We start from the raw sequence: 25,793 nt of genomic DNA, 5'->3' as shown, positions 1-25,793 counted from the left end.
TACAAAAAGAAAAATGCCCTGGATTGGTTGAATCTCGAGTTTACCGGTGACGTCTCGTTTCCTCAGCCACGATGCGTTTCTATAACGCTCCAGTCTGGACCTCTCGGTTACTCGATATTCATTATTTATTGGTTCAATATCTGTTCAGGACAAGTATTATGTATCGGTAAACAGCGTAAACCGCGTATTATTCCATAATGCAAAATTGCAGCTCTCTTCACATTTGTCCTTCTCCTCGGGCATGGAAACATACGAGCATTATTCAAGAGCATCAGACTCGGTCACGAAATATCGACGATATTTTGATTTTCCATTGCGTTTTACGATTATCCATTTCGTTTTTGTAAAAACGAATCTATATAATCGATTTTTTAAATTAGAGTAATTCGGACGTTCGATAAAGTACGGTGAAGGCCCACGTTTTTTGCGGTAAATGAAAGTTTGAGGTCCCCTGATAACGATGAGCACAGTTCAGGGAGCTCTACGGTACGAAATTTCGAATTATTTCATTTACTATTTTGAGTTTTTACGTTTGTACGGCGTTCGAGCTTCGGAAAAGTTTATATCGTGAAGAGGATTTTTCCCAGATTCCATTTCTTTAAAAAAAACATTACCTAACGGAGCTTTTAAGAAAGAAAACATGAAAAAACTTTAGTTTTTGACGCGCCGAAAGCGGATGTCAGTCACTACCTTGCACCGCTGGTAACACCTGGTTGAACTTCCGGCAATTTTGGGAATCGCGGGAATCTCATGAAATTGATTTTTGAGACTGACTCACGTGCTTTCATTCGTCTAGTGGCTTCGCTTTTTGTTAATGAATTGACCATTCCTTTTTCTCGGTGGCATTAAACAGATATAAACTTTCTTTCGCATAATAAAAATGTTTCCTAAGTTATGTGTATTTCAAGCGTCACCGGTACCGACTTAATCATTAACTATTCAATTTAAAGTATAAATTTTATCTTTTTTCATATTTTTAAAGCATTTTATTACATTCTTATGGTACAAAAATATTCTCAATGTAAGTGTTTATTAATTTTATTAATAATTTAGGCTTAAAATCAATCAACATATAAAGTAGTTGCAAACTTGACTAGTCATAGAACGGCCGAACTACTTTAATCGAATCCAACATTTTTTTATTAGAATAGTAAAAAAAAGTTTTAGCAAAAAAAGTCATGAAAAACTAAATATAATGCTCGATGTGCAACTAAAGATTTGACAGCCTGGCAAAATTTTCGTTTCATTTGCTGCTTTTCATTTCTGCCACGAGTCCCCCCCACACGTTTGGCCCAAATTTCTATATTACATTTGTATTTCATGCACTCGATGGTCCAGATTCGTACTTGTTGTGAAGCTACTATACAGTCAACCGGAGTTATTCAATACTGTTTTACACTGCAATATCCCAGACTACATTTGTGGAGAAATTACAGTGTATACTGCAAAAATGGAAAGTATCGCAGTGCATTTTCCATGTGCTGTGGATGGTTTACCAATCCCAATGTGAGTTTTACATTTCGTATGCAGTACAATGGGCCTTCCTCGTATCTGTTTGTGATTTCTGCTTTGTCATTTCTATGCTAATAAAACATTAAAATTTTTGTGGCTAAAAAGGTAGGAAGTACATTAAAATTTTATTTTATATGGAATTTTTTATTTTATTTATTTTATAATGGTTTTTTATAATGTTATTTTTTTGGTTTTTATTTTAATGGGTATTTTATAATGGAACCCATAGAAGGATGGCTCATTTACAATTTTAGATGGTGCAATTTGCTGAAATTTCATTTCTCATCACGCATCGAGCTTCACACAAGTTAGTTTTTTTCCATTTAGTAACGGATCGAAATTTACGTTATAATTAAAACTCACAGCAGCCCCCTCATTACAAATAATGAATTCCACGTGTTCGGTCGACGAATAAAAGAAATAGGCTCGACGATGTTTTTCATGGTTTTGACCTGCCGGGTGAAAATTGTTGGGATAACAGGAAGGAAAATTGATCTACGACGAGAAATAAATTCGTGGATGCAATATGTCACTACACGTGAGTTCATAATTGATTTACACTTCGCATGGGGGCGGGGTGGGGCTGGAAATTTCATGATATTCGTTGGCACACGTGTGTCGAACGATATTGAAATAGTGGCACGTATTGGGCACGGAATTTTGCTTTCGTGTATATCCATAAATACTCTTTATCGATCGTACGTGCACGTTGAGCGAGGAAACTATGGGAATTATCGGCGGAAAAGCTCGGTGGGTTGATAAGATTTTTTTGTTAACATTATATCCCTCGCGTACACGGACAACTAATATTCTGTATTCCTTGACGACAACGTGGAAAACACTCGTTCCGGGAACGATTTACGGATAAGTTTTTGCTTTCTGTTGAAAGGAGCGACTCCACTTTTCCGGGTTCTTTATCAACATTTTTTCTGCCTCTTTTTCCTCGGCAGGAACGAACGCCCCGGCTTCGAGGAAAGCTTCGATCTTCTTCGCATCCGTTCGTCGCCCCTTCGCACACACATCTCACCCTCGTACGTATTTCTCTTCCACCCGAACAAGGTATGACCTCGAAAAAAGTTAATGAAGGTGCTTACGCGTCTGAGCACACATGACGTTTTCTATAGATATTGTTCATCCCTATCAGCCACCGAAAAAAGGTGAAAGGTCCCTCAAGAATGTCTGCCAAAAGTTGCCTCATCCTTTATTTTCTTTCCAAGCTCCACTTGCCCTTTTCTCTCCTCCTGCTGCGGCCGCACACGTCGTTGGCACATTTTTTTTCCTTTTCTCGTCGCACGTGAATTCGACCCATGCTTGTATGAAGTGTCTATCACCGTTTTTCCCTTCTCGTGACGCAACTCCTCGATTAATTATTTATCTTATTTCCTTTCAACGTGCCTGGATTATATCGCATTTCATCAATATTTCACATCTTTTCGAACTGATTTACTTCCAAGACACGCAATCAGTTATCGCCAATCAATTTCTTTACATCACGTTTATTCTTCGCTTCACAAATGTACTCAATTGGAAGAGAGCCCGTGGAAATTGATTCGTCCCACCGAGAGTCCTTCTATCCTCTTTCTACAGGCGACCGATTCATCGGAAACTTTAAGTTGACGAAGAAAAACGTGGAAAAAAACGTCCTACTGGAGTTACCAACAATATTTCTCGCTCAATTACACCGTGACAGTTGCTCGCACGATATCTGGTGAAAAGTTTCGAGTAAAAAAGTGTCAAAATAACTTTACGACGGTGTTCAGTATATTCGATTTCAAAGGAAAGTATTTCTTGGGTACTTGAAACGAAAAGTGTCGTGAGATTTCAAAGATTTTCGTCGCGACGTGTCAAGAACCGTGCCAAATTTATTATTGCATTCTGTCAACATTCAGAGACTTTGTCCCGACTGTTGATGTGCCGAAATGATGAATCGACAAACCCTCGTTGCATCGCTCTCCGGAAGTGAATTTTTCCTCCTCAATAATCCCCACCGCGCCGTTACCTCACTCGCGCGGGGCAGCGCGACTAAAAAGAGTGGGAGAATCGTTTGACATCGATAAAGCGAGGCTGAAAAAATGGGAGTACGATTACGGCCCCGTCGTTGCTGTGAAAAAGAACAAGCCGACTACGACAGAGAAAACGCGGTCTCGTTATTATTATATGCGCTGTCGCCTCGGCGGTGTCACAGCGGAAAACAGAGCGTCCGTTAAAGCGGGAGAGAGATCAGTCGCGGGGAGAATCGGAGAACAAACAAGTGTTTGAGCAGAGCCGTCGTCAAATGTCCCTCGCGGATCCCAGTTGGCCGATTGCCACGTGTTCTCCCTTTTCGTTCGAATGCCTAAAAATACAAGCACCATTCTCAGCGGTGAGGGCGCGGAGAATCCTGAATATTTGTTTGTGCGAAAAATCCTTTTGTTGCGTCTCCAGAATTCTCCTGAAATTTCAAACGATAAATTGCAGAACGGAGCAATTGAAATTGTAATACTTTCAGCCCCTCCCTGACTGGCTCCACGTCGCTTGCTTCGACATATTTTCTCGGAGCAGCATACTTACGCTCGAATGATTGGTTTCGATCGGAATGGACTAGACTACAGAGAGAGATTTCCCGATACTGAGCGCTCCTCACCCTCCAGCAACGTCCAATTAAATGCTGACTGAGCTCTCGGTTAAATCGATCTCCCGCTCGAGTCCGGAGAGACGCGGAAACTACTCGTGACACCTCCGAGACGCCTCGTTAAGTTTCCCCACTGTGACTTGGCCGCCGATATATCTTTACATTTTTACTTACACACACGCGTAGAAGCGTCTCGAGAGTGTGGGCGTGTACGCGTTCACGTGGATTGCGAACCCCCGAAATCGTCACAAGCCCTGCGTACATTTCACGGTGTAAGGGAAGCCTGTTAACTTTACAAGACACGAGAGTTTCTCTCCCATTTGCTTCAACGACGATACTAAATATCGAATATCTCGCTCATTCGTTTCCCTGACGCGCGGAAAACTCGCGCGCGTCCTTCGAAATCACTCTCACGAGAGCTTTCGTTTACACTTGCTCCTCGGACGAATGAAAAGAATCTTTTAAATGAAATGATAAGTCGGGGATGCTGGCAAATTTTTCTTTCGACCGATATCACATTAATTCGAAATGAATTTTATCTCTGTTCCCATTTCTGTATGGGCTTCTCGTCGCCAGTGACATTTACTTCACTTATTTCCAGCTCAATGAATCTTTCCTTCTCTCATTAGAATTTTTTACAAGCTAGAAATATTCGTGCTGTAAATAATGCTTTTAAAAAGTGCAGCTGAAGGGGATTTTTCACGGGGCCGGATCGATCGTTGACCGCATTCACGCGGTCGACGGTGAAGCATCCGCTTGTAAAAACTCGCGTAATGCTCTTCGGGCATTGATCAATGTTGCGCATTTATTTATTTTCGTGATAGAAATACGCGGAAACACCTGTGCGGTTTCTCGTATCTGCTACTGATCCTCTTTTGTCAGACGAAATACGTAGCGATGCAGCGTTCGAAGTGCTTCGCAATGGCACAGACCCAACGCTCTTCCCCCCTCCTTGCGGCGCCCTAGCTCTCATTTCTCAATAGAGTCTCTTCCGCTCAACGTAAAAGAGACAAACGCGTATGACAGTCCGGAGGAGCGAGACTCATTTCCACAAACGTCGATAACGCGATCCTCTCTTTGAGATATCCAGCGAATCCTCAGTTCTTCTCGTTCCACCGCGGGCGGACAAGGGCGATGCTGCTTTCGGATAAAAATTTCGGCAGGCCAGGGTTCAGGCACAGGCTTGGTCGAACACAGGATTTGAGACCAGGTCGAGAAAACTCTTGTTTTTGAGCTCAGAAATCGATTTCAAAACTATGTGCGATCGATGCCAAGTGGGAATATCGAGTTCATACGGAGTGGAGCTCCTCCCGATTCGTAGACTGAGAACGAAAAATTGTTGATTCAATAGAAATTGATGTAATTGGAAGAGTTTTCTTCATTAAACTGCAATGTTTTCGGAGAGCATGAATCTGCAGTTTGATCTGATTTTAGTCTTCATCGGCACCCCGTTCGTTGGAATCTTCGATCGATGAATAAAAGTTCGAAGATTGAAAACGATGAAGAATATTCGACGAATTAATCAAAGTTTGTATCTTCAATAATCGAACTCTTTCGATCATCATTGATGAGAAACTCTCCTACCACGTTCCGGTGGCCATAACGCCTATTGAATATTGAGAATAATCATGCCGAGAAAACACTTGTGTCCTCTTTGAAAAAAGACTTTGAACATATGCCGTCCCTTTTTCTGTATGACGAGACAGCAGGAGATTAGAAAAGACAGGGAGACAGGCAGGCCAAAAGTTTAGTCCGTAAAGCAGATTAATTGTTACGCTGGTAGCTATCGGCTTATTGGATTCCGATATCTTGTATAGACATTACCTTTCCCTAAGAATATTGTCACGTAGACGCTTCCGTGCGATAGTGTTTCCCCTGCTTACGAGTTTATCGGTAGAACGTTAATTATGTCTTCTTCTCTTGCCTGCGGTTTGCAACGTTATTTATACACTTCGGTGTATTCCTCTTCGCTAAGTCAACGCACAGGTTTCCCTCTCGAAGTGCTAATTACGTCGTTGTCATTACTGAACTTGATAACTTCGTGGGGAGTACTTTAAAGACATTGCTGATTAGGTACTCGCATTGCTGAACTTTTATTTGCGTCCTCGGAGGCGAAAAAGGGTTTAGAATTCGTTGGGATTCCAAAGCGACGATAGTGGAATTATTATCTCTGGGATTCGTGATGATGGAACGATCAACTTTTTTCGTCAACTTTGCCGGGGGCGCGTAAGAAATATTTGAAAATTAGAAACAAAGTGGAGTTAAGAGTCCCGTGGGCAGACTCGGCCTCAGTTACGAAATTATCTCTTCCAATCCCAGTATCGTGAGCAAGGAAGCCAAGTTGTCACCTTGGCTATCCCGAGGTGACAGCATCCGAGCGAGAGACTGAACGTTCCACCAGGTCAAGATGGTTTCACCGATAAAACACAATCTTGTGTCTCACCTCCGAGGTATTTATAATAACCTATTCCTTTGTGCATGTTGGTGAGTGGGAAAATAGTGGTAGATGAGACTAAAATACGATGTTAATGCTACCAAAAGTGAAGAGGACGACCGATAATTCTCCGAGGCAATGTTGCATTTTCGTTGAGGAAAAATTACTTTTCGAATTGGTGCATCGCTAAAAATGTTTCTTGGAGCATTTTGAACCGATTGTGCCACGAGCGAAAATTACATTTCAAGTTGAATCGAAAATCCAGAAATATTCATTATTTTTTTCACACGAGTATTTGGGACGATGCAATTAGTAATTACAAAAGTCTTAACGGTCACTGAAAACGTGGTCGCAGCGACGCTGGCAAATCGCCTCGTACTCGCGAAACGTCCCGGAACTTCGAGGATTTTTACACTTTGATGGTCAACAGCTTTTGAGGTCCTTGAATCTTTTTAATATTTTGCATGTTTTACAGCAGCTTTCCTATGAAATCTGTATTTAAATAAATCTGCACGAGTAATATCGGTACTCAATCTGCGATATGCTGAAAAATAATGTCTTTACGGGGCGCAAACGTTCTGACCAAGTTCCATAAAGTATTAAATGAAAAACTGAGAAACAGTTGGTTTTATTTCACTCTGTTACGTCAAATTGAGTGGGAATATGTTTGGAAATGATTTTGAGCAATGTTTTCGGTGGGTCGATTGAATTTGTAAAAAAATAACGAAATCATTCGCGCCACAGAAGTATATGAATGGGCGGATGGAAGGGTTCGTTTACTCGAGTAAGAATATATTCGGGAGCTGGTTGAGTGGCTATCGAAGCACGTACAACCGAAGAGGTTCGAATTCGGGAAAATCCACGTGCGGGTATTATACGTTTTCTTAAAGGAGAAAATAAGAAAAGAAGAAAGTCGAGTAGTGCGACTTTAAGTGGGCGAAATTTCGTTGAAATACGATGGGATGTAAGCCGAAGCGAGGCCGGTATATGTGAGCCCGGACGGGGCGCTAATTGACACGTTAGAGTCTCCCGTCAATCCCGCTACACCGCCGATATAAATGGTTCTGTGCTCGTAGGGTGTCATTCGACGAATAAAATAAGAAAACTGTGACTCCGGCGCTGCGCGAGGTCAGAGTTTAAATAATGCGATGCATAATTTACGGTGTACGAGTGCGATGAGAAAATGATGAATTCTTATCTAATAAGTTACTCACGGGTTCCATCGAAGCGAGTTGCTATGGTATCGAGGAAGGTATTTTGGGGGGCGAGGAGACCCTTTCTCGCTCCCATTGGGGCCGCCCCGCCGAGCCTTTCGGCCTCCGGTCCTGTGAACAAAGGTGAATAAAAATGAAACAAAATTCGTCGGCGAATTACCAATTTTTATGAGCCAACGCCATCAAAATTCTTCAATTTTTTCTGTATTTTTATTCTACAGCAGAATACATTTTCGGATCGTGTAGCAGAGGAGAAAATTTGGAGGCTTTTTTGAGCCTTCCATGCTCCTCCCGATTTACACCAAACACTTTTTTCTCTTTCCTTCTCGCACCGTGTCCTCTCCGCATTGTACGTGCACTTTTGCATGTGTGACACGATTATAAATGATATTGTTCACGGTATCTCGAGTCTGTGCGCGTGAATTGCCAGCACCGGCGACCGATAGCAGGAAGCGTTTCAAGGGAGGTGCGTTTTATTCTTCCAGTCTAACGCTCAACAACACAAACGTTTTTAAGCATATTTTTAGATACGTTATTCCACAGTATCTCATCCTCTTTCGTTTCTCTTCATCGAGCCCTGCTGAGGTCGTGCACATTTTACCACACGCATTTTCGTCCTGTCGATAAATCCGCGAGTTTATGCTTTCATGGCGACGTGAAAATGTGTGCTCGCGAACAGTTATTTTTACTCTTATCGAGGACGAGATAAAGTCTTAAGCTATATATTCGCATATGAAATTTTATTTCCGCATCTGTGTGCAGTTAATTTCAGCTATGTGTTCTAAAATTCGTGTTCCTAAGCGAGGATCCTAGATTTTTATTGCATCGATTAAAAGATACTGAAATAGATGATACCGAGGGTGGAACCCAGCGGAGCTTACTTCACGCGAATATTGCGAAAATGTGGACAAATTCTTGGGTTACCGGAGCCAATTTATTTATAGAAAACGTGCTGTCATTCGAATGGCAAAAACGCCATAAATTATTACAGATCCAATACAAATATCGGTTTTAAATCCGAGGGGCCACAATATTTATGAGGATAATCCCGGATAATGGACTCGACGAAACTTATCGTTTGCTTCCACTGAAATATTGCGCTGCGAAGCTCGTTCTTATATCTTTTTTTTTCGGCTAGAAAAATGTTTTAAGGTAGTTCATACACGAAACGATTTTCTTAAGAAAATCTTGAAATTTACAGAGTTTAAATGGGTAGTCGACTGACACGCATTTCCAATTTTGAAGGGTTCGTCTTATCGGCCATTGCTGAGATAAACATGAAAATCTTCGCTTGGGCCATTCCTGTCATAACTTTCTGTCTTTTTATTAATAACTTTTTTCTCGATCCGTTTCCCGTTGTGTTTACCCTTTGCGCTCGCTCTGATGCGTTTATTTACATAAAAAACCATAGTACTTTCGCCAGGGACGAATGAAATTCGGGATTCGGTCGGTGATGGATCTCCGATTAATAAATGGCTTGTAATTTCATTCGCCAAAAGATAAGTTGAAAAAATGTATTCCAATTCCGAACTAACAACTCTGACACTAATTCAAAGTGGCAATATCTTCAATCAGGTAGTAAAAATCGATGCAATTTAGACACCCATAAAATCCGATCCTTACCTGCAACCATTTGTAAGGCGAGAACGTTTCGGATTGTGGTTATCTGAAAATCCATTTAATCAAAGGACTGTGAAAGCCTCGTTAATATCGCGCGATACTTTGATGCGAGCGGGGAGAGAAGACCGAATGATTGAGCGCGTTCGGTACATGTGCAAAAATTCTTGATGAAAGGTTCTCGCAGTTGTTTTACGTTAGAGGCCCGGCACGTCGTGCGCGAATGATTAATTGTTGGTAGACCGTGTCAGCAAGTATTTGTCAGCGACATGTTCCGGTTGAGGGACAGGCAAAAGCTCGGGTGTGCATGAAGGCATGACTCGCGATGGGGCTTTGGATTATATGAAGGGTCGAAAGGATGCTGGCGAGCCGATGCGAGGGAATCAAATTTGCGTGTTCCCTCAATAAAATTATGGAATGTAATGACATACACGAAGGCCGGCGGTGCTTTTTTGTTTTTCATTCTCGTCCGGATAACGCAATTTTGTTAAATACGCGCGTAATATCCTCGTGGTTAACGAGTTATTAAAGTCGTGAGAAACATCAGCTGGATTTGAAAGCCGCACAGTTGCTGAGCGCGACGAGAGCAAGAGGGAGGGAAAGAGAGGCGAGAAAGAACGAAGTTAAAAGCTCCGGGCGAGCCGTGAAGCTGGTTTGAGCGTTCGAGAATATTTTTTATTTCTCGTGCACGAGGTTTACGCGGTGATTTTGAGAAAAGTGAGGAAAAAGAACTTTGCTTTTCGAGTCAGACGATATTGACGTAGATTTTACTGTTGTGATTGAAAATATTTTTCTCATTTTCACTCACAAAATGCGCTCGTCAGTGCTCGCCCCTGTGCGTATTTTTATCCCGCGTACGCTCCCTCGTACCAGAGCTTTTTTCAGCTCTCATTTTTATTTAATTTTTCCCGTTTTTTCGTTCAAACGTCATTTTCATCTCGATGCGAGGGATATTCGAATACTGCTGGTCTCCTCAAATTTTCGGGGCAAAAACACGCGCGGAGGGGAAAAAAGCCTCGATCACCCCTGCGAGCGCATTTTTTATGGCTGTTTACGCCCGATTTGCTAGCACCGTTTCACGATATATCTCGAATGAACTCGTCTCAGTTTCGTGATTAATGCTCTCCTCGATCTTTCAAGTCCCAAGCGTATATGGAGCTTGTGACGATGAAACGTCGTTGCGGAATCCCCTGTACCGAAGTTGACGGATTTCCTCCAGTCGCATGAAGACACAAAAAGCAAGTTGGACGCAAGCTTTATTCGTGTTCACTGTACCCATGAAACATCATTAATAATACATAAAGGCCTCTAAATTCATTCCGCACGAAATTTAAGTCTGGGACGAAGGAAACGAGGTCGTTTCTTTCACCTTATCACCCGTCGAATATATAGTCAGTTCATATATTTTCTTCGTCATAATGTCATCGTCGTTATAAATCCTGGTGAAAAGTTAATGGATTCCCCGTCCATCTCGAGCCGACGATATCGTTTTTTTTATGTTGAGACGTACGCCGCGTTGAATAATCGACTTCGAATCATCGAGGTTATTGATGCGTTTCATCTTTTTGTCGAAAATTGCTAACTTTTCATGGGCCTCAGACGACTCTTTCGTGTATCCTTGATTTCTGAAAATTCAACGAAAAGTTTGAGTTTCATGCGGAGCAATTGCGAATCTATTTCGCGAAGCTGCCAACAAGCGTTTTTAAATCGTTGGAATAAAACGGATGGCGGGTTTATCGATAGGAAAATGAACGGTTCGCCTTTGAAGCTTCCAATTTTTTCCGATCTCGAGCCCTCTCGACTCCTCTTATTCCCTCTCGTTCGCACATCTGACGATGAGCCTCGCGTACGAAGAGTCCGATACACGCAGGACGGCAGATTCGTAGCTGCGACTTTTGCTATTTGATTTTGGGGCGAACCACTCGCTGTGGGAGCTCCAATTTGTTGATAGTACTAATGATTACGATGCCGCGTGAATCCCACGCGGAGCTCATTACCGCCTGCTTTAGGATCGCACAATAGTGTGGCTGTGACAGCGTGCGGACCGGGGCAGGGAGTTCAGAATGACGGATAAACGGAGACAGAGAAAAGAGGCCGAGAGAGAGGGAGAAACAAACGTGCGAGAATCAAACAACGCTAGAAACACTCGCGTTTTAAAATAACTGGCAAACCATCCAGAAAATCGTCATATCACGTCGCACAAGATTATCAGAGAACATCGACACTTCAACGGCTAAAAAAATACTCCCAACGCTCGAGCAGTACTCGTCGTATATGCGGCACGTGAGCCAACAATTTTTTATTCACGGGCCAACAATTTTCAGCCGATAATTCATTGTGAATATGCACGAAGACCAGCCGGGAGGAACGAGATTCAAATTCCTTGCTGGTATATACGTACGACTGCTGAAATTCCAAGCTCGTAATTTGAGCGATTTTACTGCACAAAATCGATTGAATATTCCATACATCTTAATAGCAAGCGACTTGGGCTCTGATTCTCCGAGTTTCTTGATATTTTCTCTTCAGGACATTCTACTAGGAGAAAACCAATTGGTGCTGGTTTGTCAGAAATTCTGAAGGATGTCAAAAGAATTTAGACACTTGCAAGAAGCACGGGATTTTCGATAATTTTCATTTTTTCTTCACTTGGACTCCAACAGCCAAAATTATATTTCTTTTCATTTTTTAATCTTATTTTCCATGTCGGAGCAGAACTCAGTATAGTTAGAAGAAAAGTACTCAATGCACCAATATACCCTGAATACGTGGGAGGTTTCAATGTGACTCAGAAGATTTTCGAGTATCCTTATAGTCGGGGTGCTTGCGAGTTCTGTGAATCGAATTGATATTTTTTATGGTGGTTAAAACAGCAGTTCAAAGTACTGGCGTGTTCGAATAAACCCTGCAGAACTGCCCTCAAGTTACTTTATTGCCAGTGCATTCCTCTAGAATTTTCAGCCTCTTTTTCTCTGACCGGTGTTTTCGGAGGTCACTATTTTCCCCGAAATTCTGCAAATTGTTTGTCCACATGGAGCACGAGTCGAAAAAAATGTTTCGAAAGTGTTTCGAAATTTCGTCGATGGCAACGCGCCTCATGAGTTCGTGGTATTTATAAACAGCGAATGTTTCAAACGGATCAGCCCACAGCGGATTTAGAGTTGCTCGCGAATTTTGTTGAAATCGATCGAAAGTGTTCCTAAAATAGGTCACGTACTTTGGTTTTGTTGAGAATTAAAAAAGATTTCTTACCACGCGCGAAACAAAAAATTGCGCCTTTCTTTTCCCGTGGCGAGAGCCACGCGAAGAATATTTAAAAGGCTCACCGATCCCGCGATAATAAACTTCCTTGTGGATTCCTTGCACGTGACTTTGCCGAATCTCCACCGCACCCCGGCCTATAAACTTCAATATCCCAACCGCGCGATCCGGCTCGTTTGAAAATTTTTCAAAACTTTCTTCTCTTATCGAAATTTAATCGCTCCCCGAAGTTTCGACTAACTTTACAGCCGTGTACGGATCTCGCGAGTTCGCTATATACTCGAGCAGTCTTTCTCTACGCCCTCCTTTTCTTCCCGGTTAATAAACTCCCTCGCATACTTTGGTGCACTCATCCAATTCACCGGCTCGTGCTATTCCAAATTAATTTTCGTGGCTCCGCGCATCGAATATTATTCTTGCATAATCTCACGTTCACTTACATTTTGTTGACAACTTTTGGCAACGAGATACCATCAGTTTATCCAAAGCGTTAAATTCATTATCTAATTCCCGTGTTTATGACGTCATTTTGGGTCTTCAATTCAGTGAGGAAGCATATGATGACGAGTCGAATGAGAAAAACTGATCGATCGGGAGTTCTCTCCGTCACTGAATTATTGCATTGTCACAAAATCCGGGTTAACTCGTCTGCGATAAAGCGACTTTCAGGGAGCTTTCAAATGGACGAAAAAAGTGCGTTCTCACGGTGAGTAGAAAAAAAGTGGGTTTGACGTTGTCGGGGTTGTTAAAAACCCCTGAAACCCGTTCGTTCAGCTTGAGCTTTGTAATGAGAACGCAAAAAGCCGTGTGGTCAGTCGAGAGGTCTAGCGTCGATTGCACAATTTAAAAAGCTGCACGAAAAACTCTCGTTAGTAAAATTCGTAAGAGCTGCCCGAGCAGGGGGAAAATTAGTGGTCCCTTCTCCGTCACTCGGAGACATACTGGGATTGCGAGAGCCCTCCTCGTCGTACCGATACTCACCAATTTGCAAGCAAATGCAACACGAAACTGTGAGCCGTTTTATACTCCCGGCCGGAATTTCGAGAGTCTTTTTCCTTCGCGTATTTTGTCTGGCAACGTTGGAATTTCGTTTGGTGAAAAATCATGTTTGTAAATAAAGATAAATTTTCTCCAACGATGATCTCACTAAAAATCCTTTCGTGCTAGCAGTTTTCAAATGTCTATTCAGCTCAGTCGAGTTTCAAGTTGCTCAGAACATCAATGGAAAAGTAATTGCACAAACTTTTGGAACGTACGAAAAACGAAGATGAGAGTTTCAAGCATAAAAATTTCCTGTTCGTTATTTGCACTGTTATGGATTTTATAACCACCGATTAATCAATGTAACTAGAATCTCGACTTGCATAATACGAGTCGATAGTACACGATCGAGTATACGCGAGCGACGAAATGACACGATTACCGTGGCTTCAAGCGAGCCTCAAATATCTCTGGAATTGAGGAATAATTGAAAAGCATTGAATCTATTTTCCAAAGTGGGTGTTTGAATGGATAATCGTCGTTCTCATTCGATCATCACGTAAATGTGAAGAGAAAAAGTGGATTTCACGAACCTCACGGAATAATTAGTCGACTCAGTGCTCGAGCATCGTCGAGTTGTTCGATGATCCACCCGCCATCGTCGTAGATCCAAGATAACGAATCTTTCGGTTCGAGCGATCTCCGAAATTTCCACTGACTGTTTTAGTCTCAGCCAAGAACTCACTGTTTCACTCGATATTGTTGAAACACGCGAGAAGAAAGCACGAGGGTGGGAGCCGAAGGGGGGATAAGCACGAGGAAAAAGGTGCACGTCGATGATTGAAGTTTTTGCGGAAAAGGCGTCAGAAAGGGGGGCTCGAAAATTAGGACACGTTTCGTATTATTCGCCGATCGGTTGGAAAAGCACGCGCGTATCGCTCGATGGCATTCGCGTAACTAACGAAAGCGAGGGGAGCGATTGTCTATCCTGATGGCCCGGGCTCCTGCTAGCTGACTTGCGCCTCGCGAGCCAAGCGCAACATGTGGGAAACCAGCCACGGTGGATAAACGCGGAAGATACCACGACCACGTATTTTTATATAGACGAGTATCGGCCTCTCCGTGTGCTTGGGCTCTGTATAGGAGAAACGCGAAATTTCATTCACGGAGTTGACTCGCGAAATTCACGGGAGTGGATCGTTCACTTTTATGGATAGTATCATCAAAATTAAGCAGATTCTTGCCCACGCGGAAACGTGCTGTAATAACAGTTAACGGTGGAGAATAAATTCGGGTTCCTCCCCCTGGATAGGGAAACGTTGGAAAAAGAATTTTCGCTGCTAAGATGTCTGCACAAACGAGGTGTATGGCGAGCATTCTTACCAATAATGGCAGCGCTTATTGATCGTGAATTATTGTTATAGTGACGTGCCTCGGGGAGAAATGAACGAAACATTCGGACGTCTAGCTGAAAGAGTCGACTCCGCTGGTTTTTCCTTCCCTGCGAGAATGTCTCCAGAGGAAAGAAACGATGCAATGATTCCATTAGCCGAAAAACTCGAGCATCCGCTTTTGGCAAAGAATCGTAATTGAGGAAAAGTGATTAACTAAGGATTTTCATTTGGAGTGATCGAATGAACTCGGATTTGTTCGGGGTTGCGTCAGATAAATATTTTAGATGAATCGAGGGAGATGTGTCTCGTTGAGGATACGGTGGAGCCCTTCGTCCTTGAACAACCGAAGGAAAGTGAAAATTAGATAAATTCGTGGCTGATTGGACGATGGATGAGGATCGATTTTTCTCTCTATTTTTTCTCACCTCCCCGCGTGAAATATTATAAAAAATGTTTTCGTCGCGAAAATTCGAAACGCAGTAACGCCGGTGGGACAGAAGCTGGAAATTCCTTTCGAATATTTTTCGTAAAAGTTGCGCTCGCCCTCCCGACTGGCCCAACGAGAATATACATCTTCATTTCGTGCACTTTATCTCGCGCCTATCTGCGGACATGTCGGTTAGGAGAGTAGGGCAGACGACACAAAAAAATCAGGAAACAAATTGGTCCGGGGCGAGAAAATCTCCAGGGAAATATGCGGTGACACAGCTACGTGTGCCGACCGAAATACCTCGAAAAAAATATCCACCCCCGAAATCTCCTGAACTTAAAATACCCTCGACAAGGAATACTGAAAAAAATTTAAAAAACGCATCCACCCCACATCGAAAATAACTTTCCGATGGTATCAGAATTTATCGAGAGTCAATTGTGATTAATGCCGATCCATTATTCCCATGCTTCGATAATGCTGTAATATTATAAATTACATTAAATTGAAAATCAAATCCTCAGCAGAATGATTCCGAGTAAAAATAATGAGTTTCCATTGAAAATAATGTGCCTGCTGTCTCACGATCTGCTGGCATTTGTAACTGGGATTTTTGTGAGAATAACACACTGCAGAGGACAAAAATAATTGAGAAAAATGGTCTTTTAAAATTGGTAATAATAAATATCGAAAACAGGCTTGTAAACATTTTCTCGTTATACTTTTGTATTCATGCTCGTTCAGTTAATTTTTTATGTAACGAGTCTTCAGTTTCACGATACTCTCAAAGTACATGCCGAATAATGAAGTAGATTACGTCCTTGGGAGCCCCATTCCGAAAGATCTGTTCCTCGACCGATGGGCTCTGATCCTTGTTTCGCAGGGTTTGATCCTCGAGGGCCTCCGAAGATACAGAAAATTGAGGGTCATACACATTTGATTTTACAGGGGTCGATTCGCTGTGCGAATTACACTATTTTAATCAGTAATTTTCATTTAATAAATGAAATGGAATGAAAATTTATGAGACTCGTTGGCTGTGCAATATTCATAATGAAAATGTCATGTCTCGATGTCGTTATATTTGGAAGAAAAATTGAGAGCCTCGCAAGAGACTGAATTACTTTGCTCTCCCTGCTTCGTCGCTATTTGCTGGACAAAATTCCGCTGCGATTGGAATGCTCTGCTCAATTTCCAACACTCGGGATTGCGCTATTTGTTTGTACATACGTTAATTGACTACGAGATACAACCGCGGTTTGGCGATGAGAGCACTGCGGTCTGCATCCCCATTGTGTCATAATGCTGCTTATACAGTTTCTCGAGCAGAGCCTTTGTCATCATACGCCCTTTTCGTTTTGTTGCTTCTAACATTTTCTTGTTCCCGTACAATCATTTTTCCAGGATTTTTGTGAGACAGAATCTGGTGGCTGAGATGAGAAATAAAAAATCCAATCGGCGGTGATTTCAACTCGTTTTCTCTTTACTATTGATCTCTGCTTATTATAACTTTATAAATGAGGTATTTTTTGTGAATTTTTTTTGAAAAAACGGCTGCATGAAATGATTTTAAATTTTGTGTATTAATTATCGAAGTAATGAAGTACACGAGGAATTTTTTTTTGTCATTTTTAGGCGTCTCAAAAAAAGACTCTCCGACGGTTGACAACATGAGTAACACAACAAGCATCTGAAATGAAAAATTCAAAAAGATTGTTAAACTATAATAGTACGGCTATTGCAGCCTGGTAGGAAATTTGAATAATTTAATTAGAGAAGAAATGGCGGCCATTTTTTAAAAAATTCGAATTTTACACAAAAATTTTGCAGCAAATTGTTAATGAAAAAGGTAAACAATTTAAAATAAATCTCTACGACGCGACGGTAGCGATAAGTTTTCTGCAGAGAATCCTTTTTGAATGAAGTCGATTGGACAAAAATTGGCAGAGTTATGCTGTCAACCAGGTCAAAAAAAATGCTTCCGAGAAAAACGCGTTTAAAGTTTTGAGAGGATAAAATTCAGTGATGTAACTTGAATATTAATATAAAAAAGTTCTTACCGAAACTCTTTCGTGCCCAAGGTCTTTTTTTCACACTGATATTCCCCCTTAATCGTGGCTTTGACTTTCACGTTCCATCTCCGATTCGTATTTGAAGACTCTTCGGAATTTTTGTTCCGATAATTCGTTCTACGCTTACAAATCGACGGTCCCTCGTTCGTTTCATTTTTTAAGTTCTGTTATTGCTTGCACTTACGTGCAAGTGAATAATTATTTTCTTATCATCCCTCAATTACGATATTGATTAGGCGAGTTGCTTCAGAGCACAAAGAAGTCGGCCTCCTGCTCCCGATTTCGCTCGGATGCTCGTCGTGTTTTTTCAATCGTTTCGTAAATCAGGTCAAAGATTACTCCATTCGAATATTTGCCAGTATCATTGATTCTTAGTTGTCGATATTTCATCCCACTGCGTACGATGTTCTCTCGGGCATAAAATCGACGCATCTGTCCATAAAAAATATCCAGCCAAGCATCTTCGAGGGCGATCGCAAGAGTAAAAAAATGAATGAAAATCAGAGTCCGTGACCAGCCGTCCCAGACGGTCTCATCAATTTTCGAGCTAAACTTTGTCTCGCGCTGTATATAACATTTTATTTCTTCGTCATTTCTTTTCGCAGACATTATTCCTCTCGATGGAAAAGCCCGCTTTTCGTATTCTTCATATTTTTAAATATTCATTTTTCGTCGACCCTTCGAAGCCGAGTTCGCGGTCGCTTTTTTATCCCACACATTCTTTTCGCCTCTCTCTCTCGCTGCTCGCAGGCAACTTTGCTCTCCATTTTTGCTGTACCACGTAACATTCCTTTCCAGTCGTATCTCAACGAGTGCCAAAACTCCTGTCCATACAGTTTAATGTTTCAAAGTGCTCGACAATCGGGTCGGAAAGCTCTTGGGATTGTTGGAGTTTGACTATTGAAAAACAGAGGCGACGAGTCGTTTGTGCGACTGGGAGAAACGCCGAGTGCTCGGCGTGCTATCAGCTCAAACATTCTCTGTCAATATTCACTCCCGTTTTCGTGATTAGGCCAATCGCACTGTTGCAACAAACATTAGTTTTATTTCGACGAAAATATTCAACGAAGAGTGTAGAGCCTCGTGGCACGCGCTCGCGAATCGTCGTTGATAAATTCCAAGAGCTCGCGGACAACAAAACAGAGCAAGAACTCGACGAGCTCTAACTGGAGCTCTTTTCATTAAAAATTCATCAGATTTTTCTTCGAATTCATACAGCGCTGTGAACGCCGTCTGAAAACTTTCAGTTTTTCCATTCGCACTCGAGCTGACGATTCGTCCGACTGCCCTCGAGTCCCTGCCCATTTTTCCAGTCGAAAATTACTGTGCGGATACGAATCTGAGGATTCTAGTTACAAAATTCGCCAGAACTAATTCCCTCGAAAGCCGCAATAATTTGTCACGCGAATACAAATACTGGGGTCGTGCAATACGCGCGCTCCGAGCATGCATGGGGCACGACCATGCGTGCTGGTTAAATTAATACGGGTGCTTGATAAATAGCAGCGGAGCTCGGGCCACCAGCAATTTATCATGGAACGTTATTTTCAGGTGTTTTCTCTCGCAGTCGGAAACAATGAGCCGATATATCGAGTGTATTGGCTTTTCCTCGTTCTTTTTCCCAGCACTCCTCTCGGTGCTTTTTGTTTATGCTTATTTTCCGGAGCTCTGGATCGAATTGGCCGAATTGATGGTCCGTTAAATTCGTTTTTATAAATAGAAAGCGTCGCTATGTGACGTGTTTTGAAAAATTCTCTCATTCGCTGATATTTCATCGCAGGAAAGGAACTTCGTTGAACGCTTTCCGGGGGATTATTTCTGAGAAATCGTGCATTTTAACATCCTCCCTACACCGCGTTGTTTCGAAACTTTTCAAAGCGAATCCTACGATGAGATCGTCCATTGAATGAATACGACTTTTGTGGCGTAGGTCAGTTTTAACTCTGAGATTGAGGGAAAAGATAGAGTCAGAGAAAAACAGGAAAAAAGGTCAATATTGTGGGAGCCGAGTGTCGTGGGGGGTCGATGACTGCACCTCGCGTGTCAGTCGCTCATGAACGCTCACACAAAAGCATACTTACAGCAGAGAAAGAGGCACGGTACGCGGCGAGAGGGCTACTCTTAACGTGTATAGTCAGATATAGATCGCGCGAAAAACGAGATTCGATCCTTAGCACGTGATCTATATATAGATAGAAATGAACTGCTTCGACTTTTGAATCGGGGATTCCATGCCAAAAGAGCTACTCATTAATTCAGCTGCGCATGTGATTCGCGAGTTCTATAAATAAACATGGGAAAAAGAGGCTTTCAGATCGACGTGGAAAGCTCAATTTTGTCAGACGTCGATATGATTTTTCAACCGTTTCAATATTCCACTTGGTTCTTATGGGGAAAACGATGGTTTTGATTTTGGAGCACATCGTGCACCTGTTCCTGTTTCTATAGCTGAAGAGCAACCGTGAAGTGTTGATTTGGCCAATTTTTAGAGTTGTTTTCTTTGCTTGGCCTAGTAGTGGGGTGGAAATCTCGATGTTGGAGCAGCTCGCATCATAATGTGCCTTGGAACACTTTGAAGTGTTATTTCGACCGTGGTTCGAGACAGATGTGGCACACTCTATACGTTCATTATCTTCGTCTATCGTCTTAGTATTTTGATCATGAGAATTAGGAATTTCATTGAAAAAATGTGCTAACGATTAATGGGAAATGAATCCCATATTTTTGGTGAGTCGAAATTTTTTGTTAGAGAATAAAATTAAATTTTGTGTCGTTGTTCATGCGCGATTTCAGGATTCCGGAAATAGTATCAGAGTTCGTATTTTTATCAGCGGAATTTAAAATAAACTGTGACTTTAACGACCGAGGTGGCACGCACGAACAAGTGGCGTCGAGAGCTTTTATTACAGAACAACCGTGATAATCTTTGGCTATGAAATTTATTCGAAGCAATTCTTCTGCGAATGTGTGCGTCACTCGCACGCGATTGCAATTCTTTTATTTCCCCTCACCGTACAAGTTGGCTCGATGACTTCATGCTCGCTTTCTCTAGACGCGTAAAATCGTCGGATTATGCTGAACTTTTCAACATTGACGTTCCAACCATTTTATTGTAAATGTCGTTTCGAGGGTCACAAAAAAAGTTACAAACGAACGAGGATCGTTTGTCTTCTATCACAAAATCTTGCAAGAATTTTTTTCACTTTTCCCGTGTTTCGTGCTCATTCGTTTTCTCCATTTCTCCCTAATTAAAAATATTATCACTTCAAATTAATGTCAGAGTTATTAATTCGAAATTGTAAATACATTTTTTCAACTTATCTTCTGGCGAATGAAATTACAAGCCATCAATTAATCGGAAATCCATCACTGACCGAACCCCAAATTTCATTCGTCCCTGACGAAAATACTAGCTTTTTATATAAAAAATCGCATTAGAGAGCGTAAAGGGAAAACACAACGGGAAATGGAACAAGAAAAAAGTTATTAATAAAAAGACAGAAAGTTATAACAGGAATGGCCCAAGCCAAGAAGAAACAAAGTCCTGAAATAAAGTAATGTGAGGTTTTACGAATGCTCGTTACCAATTTCGTTCAATCTTTAACTTAATATATTTTTATTACTGGTAAGAAAATCGTCTCGAATTTTTCCCCAAACCTTCGTTATATTGCTATTGTGTACTTTCTCATAAACTTCGTAAGAAGCGTTCATTCGTAATATGAAAAGATAAACGATTTTTTCACATAGTCCCTATAATCTTGTGTATTTTTCTTCATATTTAAACCCTTTAAAATTTGAAATGCGTGTCAGTCGACTACGCATTTAAACTTTGTGTAAATTTCAAAACTTTCTTAAGAAAATCGTTTCGTGCATGAACTACCTTAAATTATTCCTTTCACGAACCCGCGAACTTTCTACAAAAAATTGATTTTAATTTACAGTAAAGTACAAGTGCATGCGAATAGACTGGCGAAATTTCAGATCAGGTTGTCAAGCATTTAATGAAGAATTAAAATTTAAAAAATCATAAAATTTATACGGGAGCTTACGGAGATTCCATCATCACCACATTTATATTCAATAATTCATACACTGAATATCTCTAAATTCCTGATACAAACTGTCTCACGGATAGAAAAAAATCTAAGGAATCCACAGCGACGATAAAAATAAAGGATTACCGACTCCTGAAAAGAGATATTAACGATAGAAGTTGGAAAAATGGCAGAATAAGTAGAAACTTTTTCAATTATAATTGCGACTTCCCAGAGATTAGAAGTCAGTCCAAATTTCGAGTGCCCTAGTTTGCGACACCAAAAAATACGATCCTGCGAAAGGAATACCTTAAGGAGGGTGGATCGCGACGATACAATGTTGCCATGCTAAGCCATGTTAAAAATATAAAGAATTTCAAAATGATAAGAATTTTATGAAATTTGGTAAATGTATTCTTTAAAAATATAAAAATTTTTTTAGATTTTTCTACCACATAGCTCTCGAGTAATTGAACACTAAAATTCACGTGTATAAGCATAGAGTTTACATATATACAATTATACATCTCGTGCATAAGAAGTTCGATTTAACGCTCAATTATGCGATAACCATGTGGTAAAAAAATTTGAAAAAAATTGTATTTGTATACTTGATGCCAAAGAATATTATCACCAAATTTGATCAAATTCTGATTATTTTGATTTCGTGATCCACCCTCCTTAAATCACAGAAGATTCTGGCTTTATGCTATTCGCTCCCTACGCGTACATCTATATATAAGCCATTCTGGAATAGATCTTGAGAGGTTCACTCCCGAAAATCTTCTTGTCGCCCATATGGATCCCATCACGATTTCAGTTATAGAATAAATCGCACGATTCTATGCTCGCTTAAAGCTCTTATGTAGCACAGAAATACGAACACAGGAAAGAAGGAGAAAAAGTGCGCGCGTGTTTTTGGAGGCGTGACAGAGAGAATGAATGAAGTCGGGAAAAGTCTTAAAGCGACGTGATTTTCGCAGCTGTGTTCGAAAAAATTTACTGAAAAATTCGAAAGTTTGTTTCAAGCGTTACGATAAAAATCTCAATAAAGAGTATTTTCATGATTTTTTAACTGCTCAAGAATACCCATGAAAATTTGCAGTATTATCATACTTCGATTGTGATTAAAGAATCGATAGTTTTGTTGTAACGCGTATCGAGTAAGTTCATTATCCTTTATTTTTCATTCTGATGTCTAAACTCGACTTATTTATTTTCGTTTTCACGGGACAAACGAAAGGCGAGAGGGAGCAGATTGATGGGACATTTTCGAGGGTGAATGTAATGCAACGGGGTGTGGAACGACATGGCCAGAAGTCCATTAGAATCACCCGTTTCCTCGAAAAGCTCCTTAATTAACGGGCCTGATTAGCTTTGATTGGAGTTGACAAGTTGCCATGCAGGCTCTTTTATTATTTCCTTCTAAAAGCGTTTCGATTCATTAGCGATCATCCTAGTTGCGGGCTCGTGCTGATATAAAATAGCCTTTTCGCTCAACCTTTTGGCAATTGATAAAGAACGAAACAAATACGGATAAAGCGAGGCCGAAAATTCTAGAAAAAAGTACTAAGAATCTGGATTGCAACATTAATTCGAAGAGCAGTAATACGAATTTTTCTATCCACCATAGTAAAAATACCAATACCATGCCTTTTATTAAAAAGACTCAAGAGTCTTTTTCTCTATAAGCACAGTAAAAAATGTTTTCAGTCACTTCAAATGTTTATATTGTAAAGTATGCTCGGGCAACTCTGAAAAAAACTATATCAATGGTATAAAATGTCACACACGTATTCGGTGTATATTCGTGTATTTATCGTAGAATTTCTTCTGTTGAAAGTCAAAATTTGCAATTTACTTATCAATAAGTGCTAGTCTGACACGATGAATAACGCTCGAAAACAAAACGAAGTATAGTTCTCACGTGCATCACTTTTCACATAATTCAAGGGACGAAAAATAGAAAAATTCAAAAAATACTATGCTGTTTGTAATCGGTGGCTGAATGCTTTGAAAATTCTTGAAAAATCATACCTTCCTCACTATACAAAACGAATAAATTTTTGCGTGAAGTTGAGAAGTAAATGATTGTCGAATCCACGTTTTTCTGATCGAATCGACGTTCCCATCTGATGTATTTGGGCATAATAGATTTATTGGGGTAACCTACTTTGGTATCGTTAATTGGGAATATCGCAGTGGGTTTGACAGATCTGAGATTGCATTGTGGGCCGGCTCAACCGGATCGAAGATTATTTCTCCGATGTCTGGTGCTTCCTCGTCACACATTATCAGAAACACCAGCAGTTACAATTATAGTTCGATAAGGTTGAACGGTGAACAACGCTCGAGGGAAAATTTCGATTGGATGGCTTCGTCTTACAGATCCAGCGGGTTATCCAGGCATTTCTCTCCCCCTTATTCTCCTCTTTCTCTGTCTCGGGATAACGAAGACCGAGGGTGGTCACAAAGCGCGAGAGTTCGCCATATAATCGATAAGAGCCTCTCTCGCTCTTTCTCTCTCGTTTGCTCCAGCTCTCGGAATGTCTGTATAGAGTGTCCTTTCGGTAAAGGATCCCGAGGATTGGAAACTGTATCTGGGATGCTGCGGTTTTGTTTAGTGTGAGTAGAAACATCAGCTGCGATCATAGATCGTGATGGATACGCAGCATACGGTCGTACCCTTCCTCTTTTTTCTCCAGTATCACGTCGACGAGCCAGAGAACACGTTTCTCGATATTTCCCATTGATCTTCGACCGAGCGTACATCCTTTTTATCCCGAATCTCTCTTTTCTGTTGGAGCTTCGTTATAACGAGGAAAGCAGGATGTTGCGAATGAAAAGATAATGAGAAAGAGAGAGGGAGCGAAAGATATGAAAGTAATCCATTTTCCGGAGACTCTTTTGATCTGCTGCGTATAGATTTTCGTCGCTTATTCATTGATTTTTATTCGAAAATACACGAATATTAAAAATAAAAATAATTCATGAATACGCGATGACGCTCCGGAGTGTGCGAAGCGTCAAAAATTACGAAAATTCCATTACGATTGACACATGGTGCGAGCAGCTTAACGAAAGTGAAAAAAAACCATTTTGCTTACCAAAATTTGAATAAGATTTCTTTCATTCACGATTCATTTATGAAGGATTTAATGGAATTTCCAGTTGCACCGATTCTTCAAGTTCGACGAATAATTCAAGATCCTTTTTGTCGGACTTTCGTAATACACCAAAGAAATCGAGCTTTCGGTATGTAAGGGAGCAGGATAAAAAGAAAACAAAATAGAGTGAATACAACGCCAGCAGACCGCTTTCATCGACCAGCATCCAGAGGGCTTCAGAGCTCCTTGACTCTCGGCTCGTTTTTGCCCTGGCGATCCGGGCTTCGGGCTCTCAGTCTCCGAGCCTCCCCCCGCTCCTCCTCCTCCACTCCGCTCATTTTTTTCACTCGTTTCTTCTTGACACGTACAGATATTTATTCGGTCCGTCTCACATATTTCACTCTACGTCTTTCTACGCTTTTTCTTTGCTAATGGACATCGACAAAAAGTGTCCCAACACCTACACCGACCAACTTTCCATCACGATTATAAATCCTCACTCAAACGTATCCCAAAAGGATACACACGCGCAGCCAAATGATGCCCGAAAAAATTGTCACTTTCGCGAAATACGTGCCATCGAATACATTCCCCAAAAAGGCTCAATTTCGAACAGCTCCGATGCAAAAACACTCTCAAATCTGTCTTTTAAATTCGTCACTCCTGTATATTTGTAACTTCAATATTTTTACGTGTAGAAAGCTTCGAAAGCTATCAAATCCATGATTCGTTATCCCAAATCCTTACACCGATGAAGTTTCCCCACGATAAGTGACGTTCAATCATTTTCGTGAGATTTTTATGCGTTTGCTTTTGTCAATGAATATTTACCAATTATAACCTCATCGTATATTACTCTCTCCATTGTGAAAACATAAAAAAAAGCTTGTGTAGAGATCATCATTCAATCGAGTTCGAACAAGGTCCAGATCGTGTTAAGGAGGGTGGATCACGAAATCAAAATAATCAGAATACGATGATAACATTCTTAGGCATCAAGTATACAAATACAATTTTTTTCAAATTTTTTTACCACATGGTTATCGAATAATTGAGCGTTAAATCGAACTTCTTATGCACGAGATGTATAACTGTACATATGTAAACTCTATGCTAATACACGTGA

General features: G+C 41.0%; 1 protein-coding gene across 6 annotated transcripts in view; it reads right to left on the bottom strand.

Moving 5' to 3' along the window:
- Window positions 1–14,571, bottom strand: part of Elk (Eag-like K[+] channel) — a 73,800-nt gene extending 59,229 nt beyond the window's left edge. For all 6 annotated transcript variants that reach the window (XM_043414771.1, XM_043414775.1, XM_043414772.1 and 3 more), the window contains exons 1-2: window positions 14,224–14,571; window positions 7,772–7,882 (exon numbers count right to left, since the gene is read on the bottom strand). In XM_043414771.1, coding sequence (XP_043270706.1) covers window positions 7,772–7,847 — 76 coding nt within the window. In that variant the 5' untranslated portion in view covers window positions 7,848–7,882; window positions 14,224–14,571. The remainder of the gene's footprint in view (window positions 1–7,771; window positions 7,883–14,223) is intronic.
- Between the last annotated feature and the right edge of the window lie 11,222 nt (window positions 14,572–25,793).

Source organism: Venturia canescens, chromosome 3 (genome assembly GCF_019457755.1).
Source record: "Venturia canescens isolate UGA chromosome 3, ASM1945775v1, whole genome shotgun sequence".
Lineage (NCBI taxonomy): Eukaryota > Metazoa > Arthropoda > Insecta > Hymenoptera > Ichneumonidae > Venturia > Venturia canescens.
This window is presented reverse-complemented; position numbering and strand designations above follow the sequence as displayed.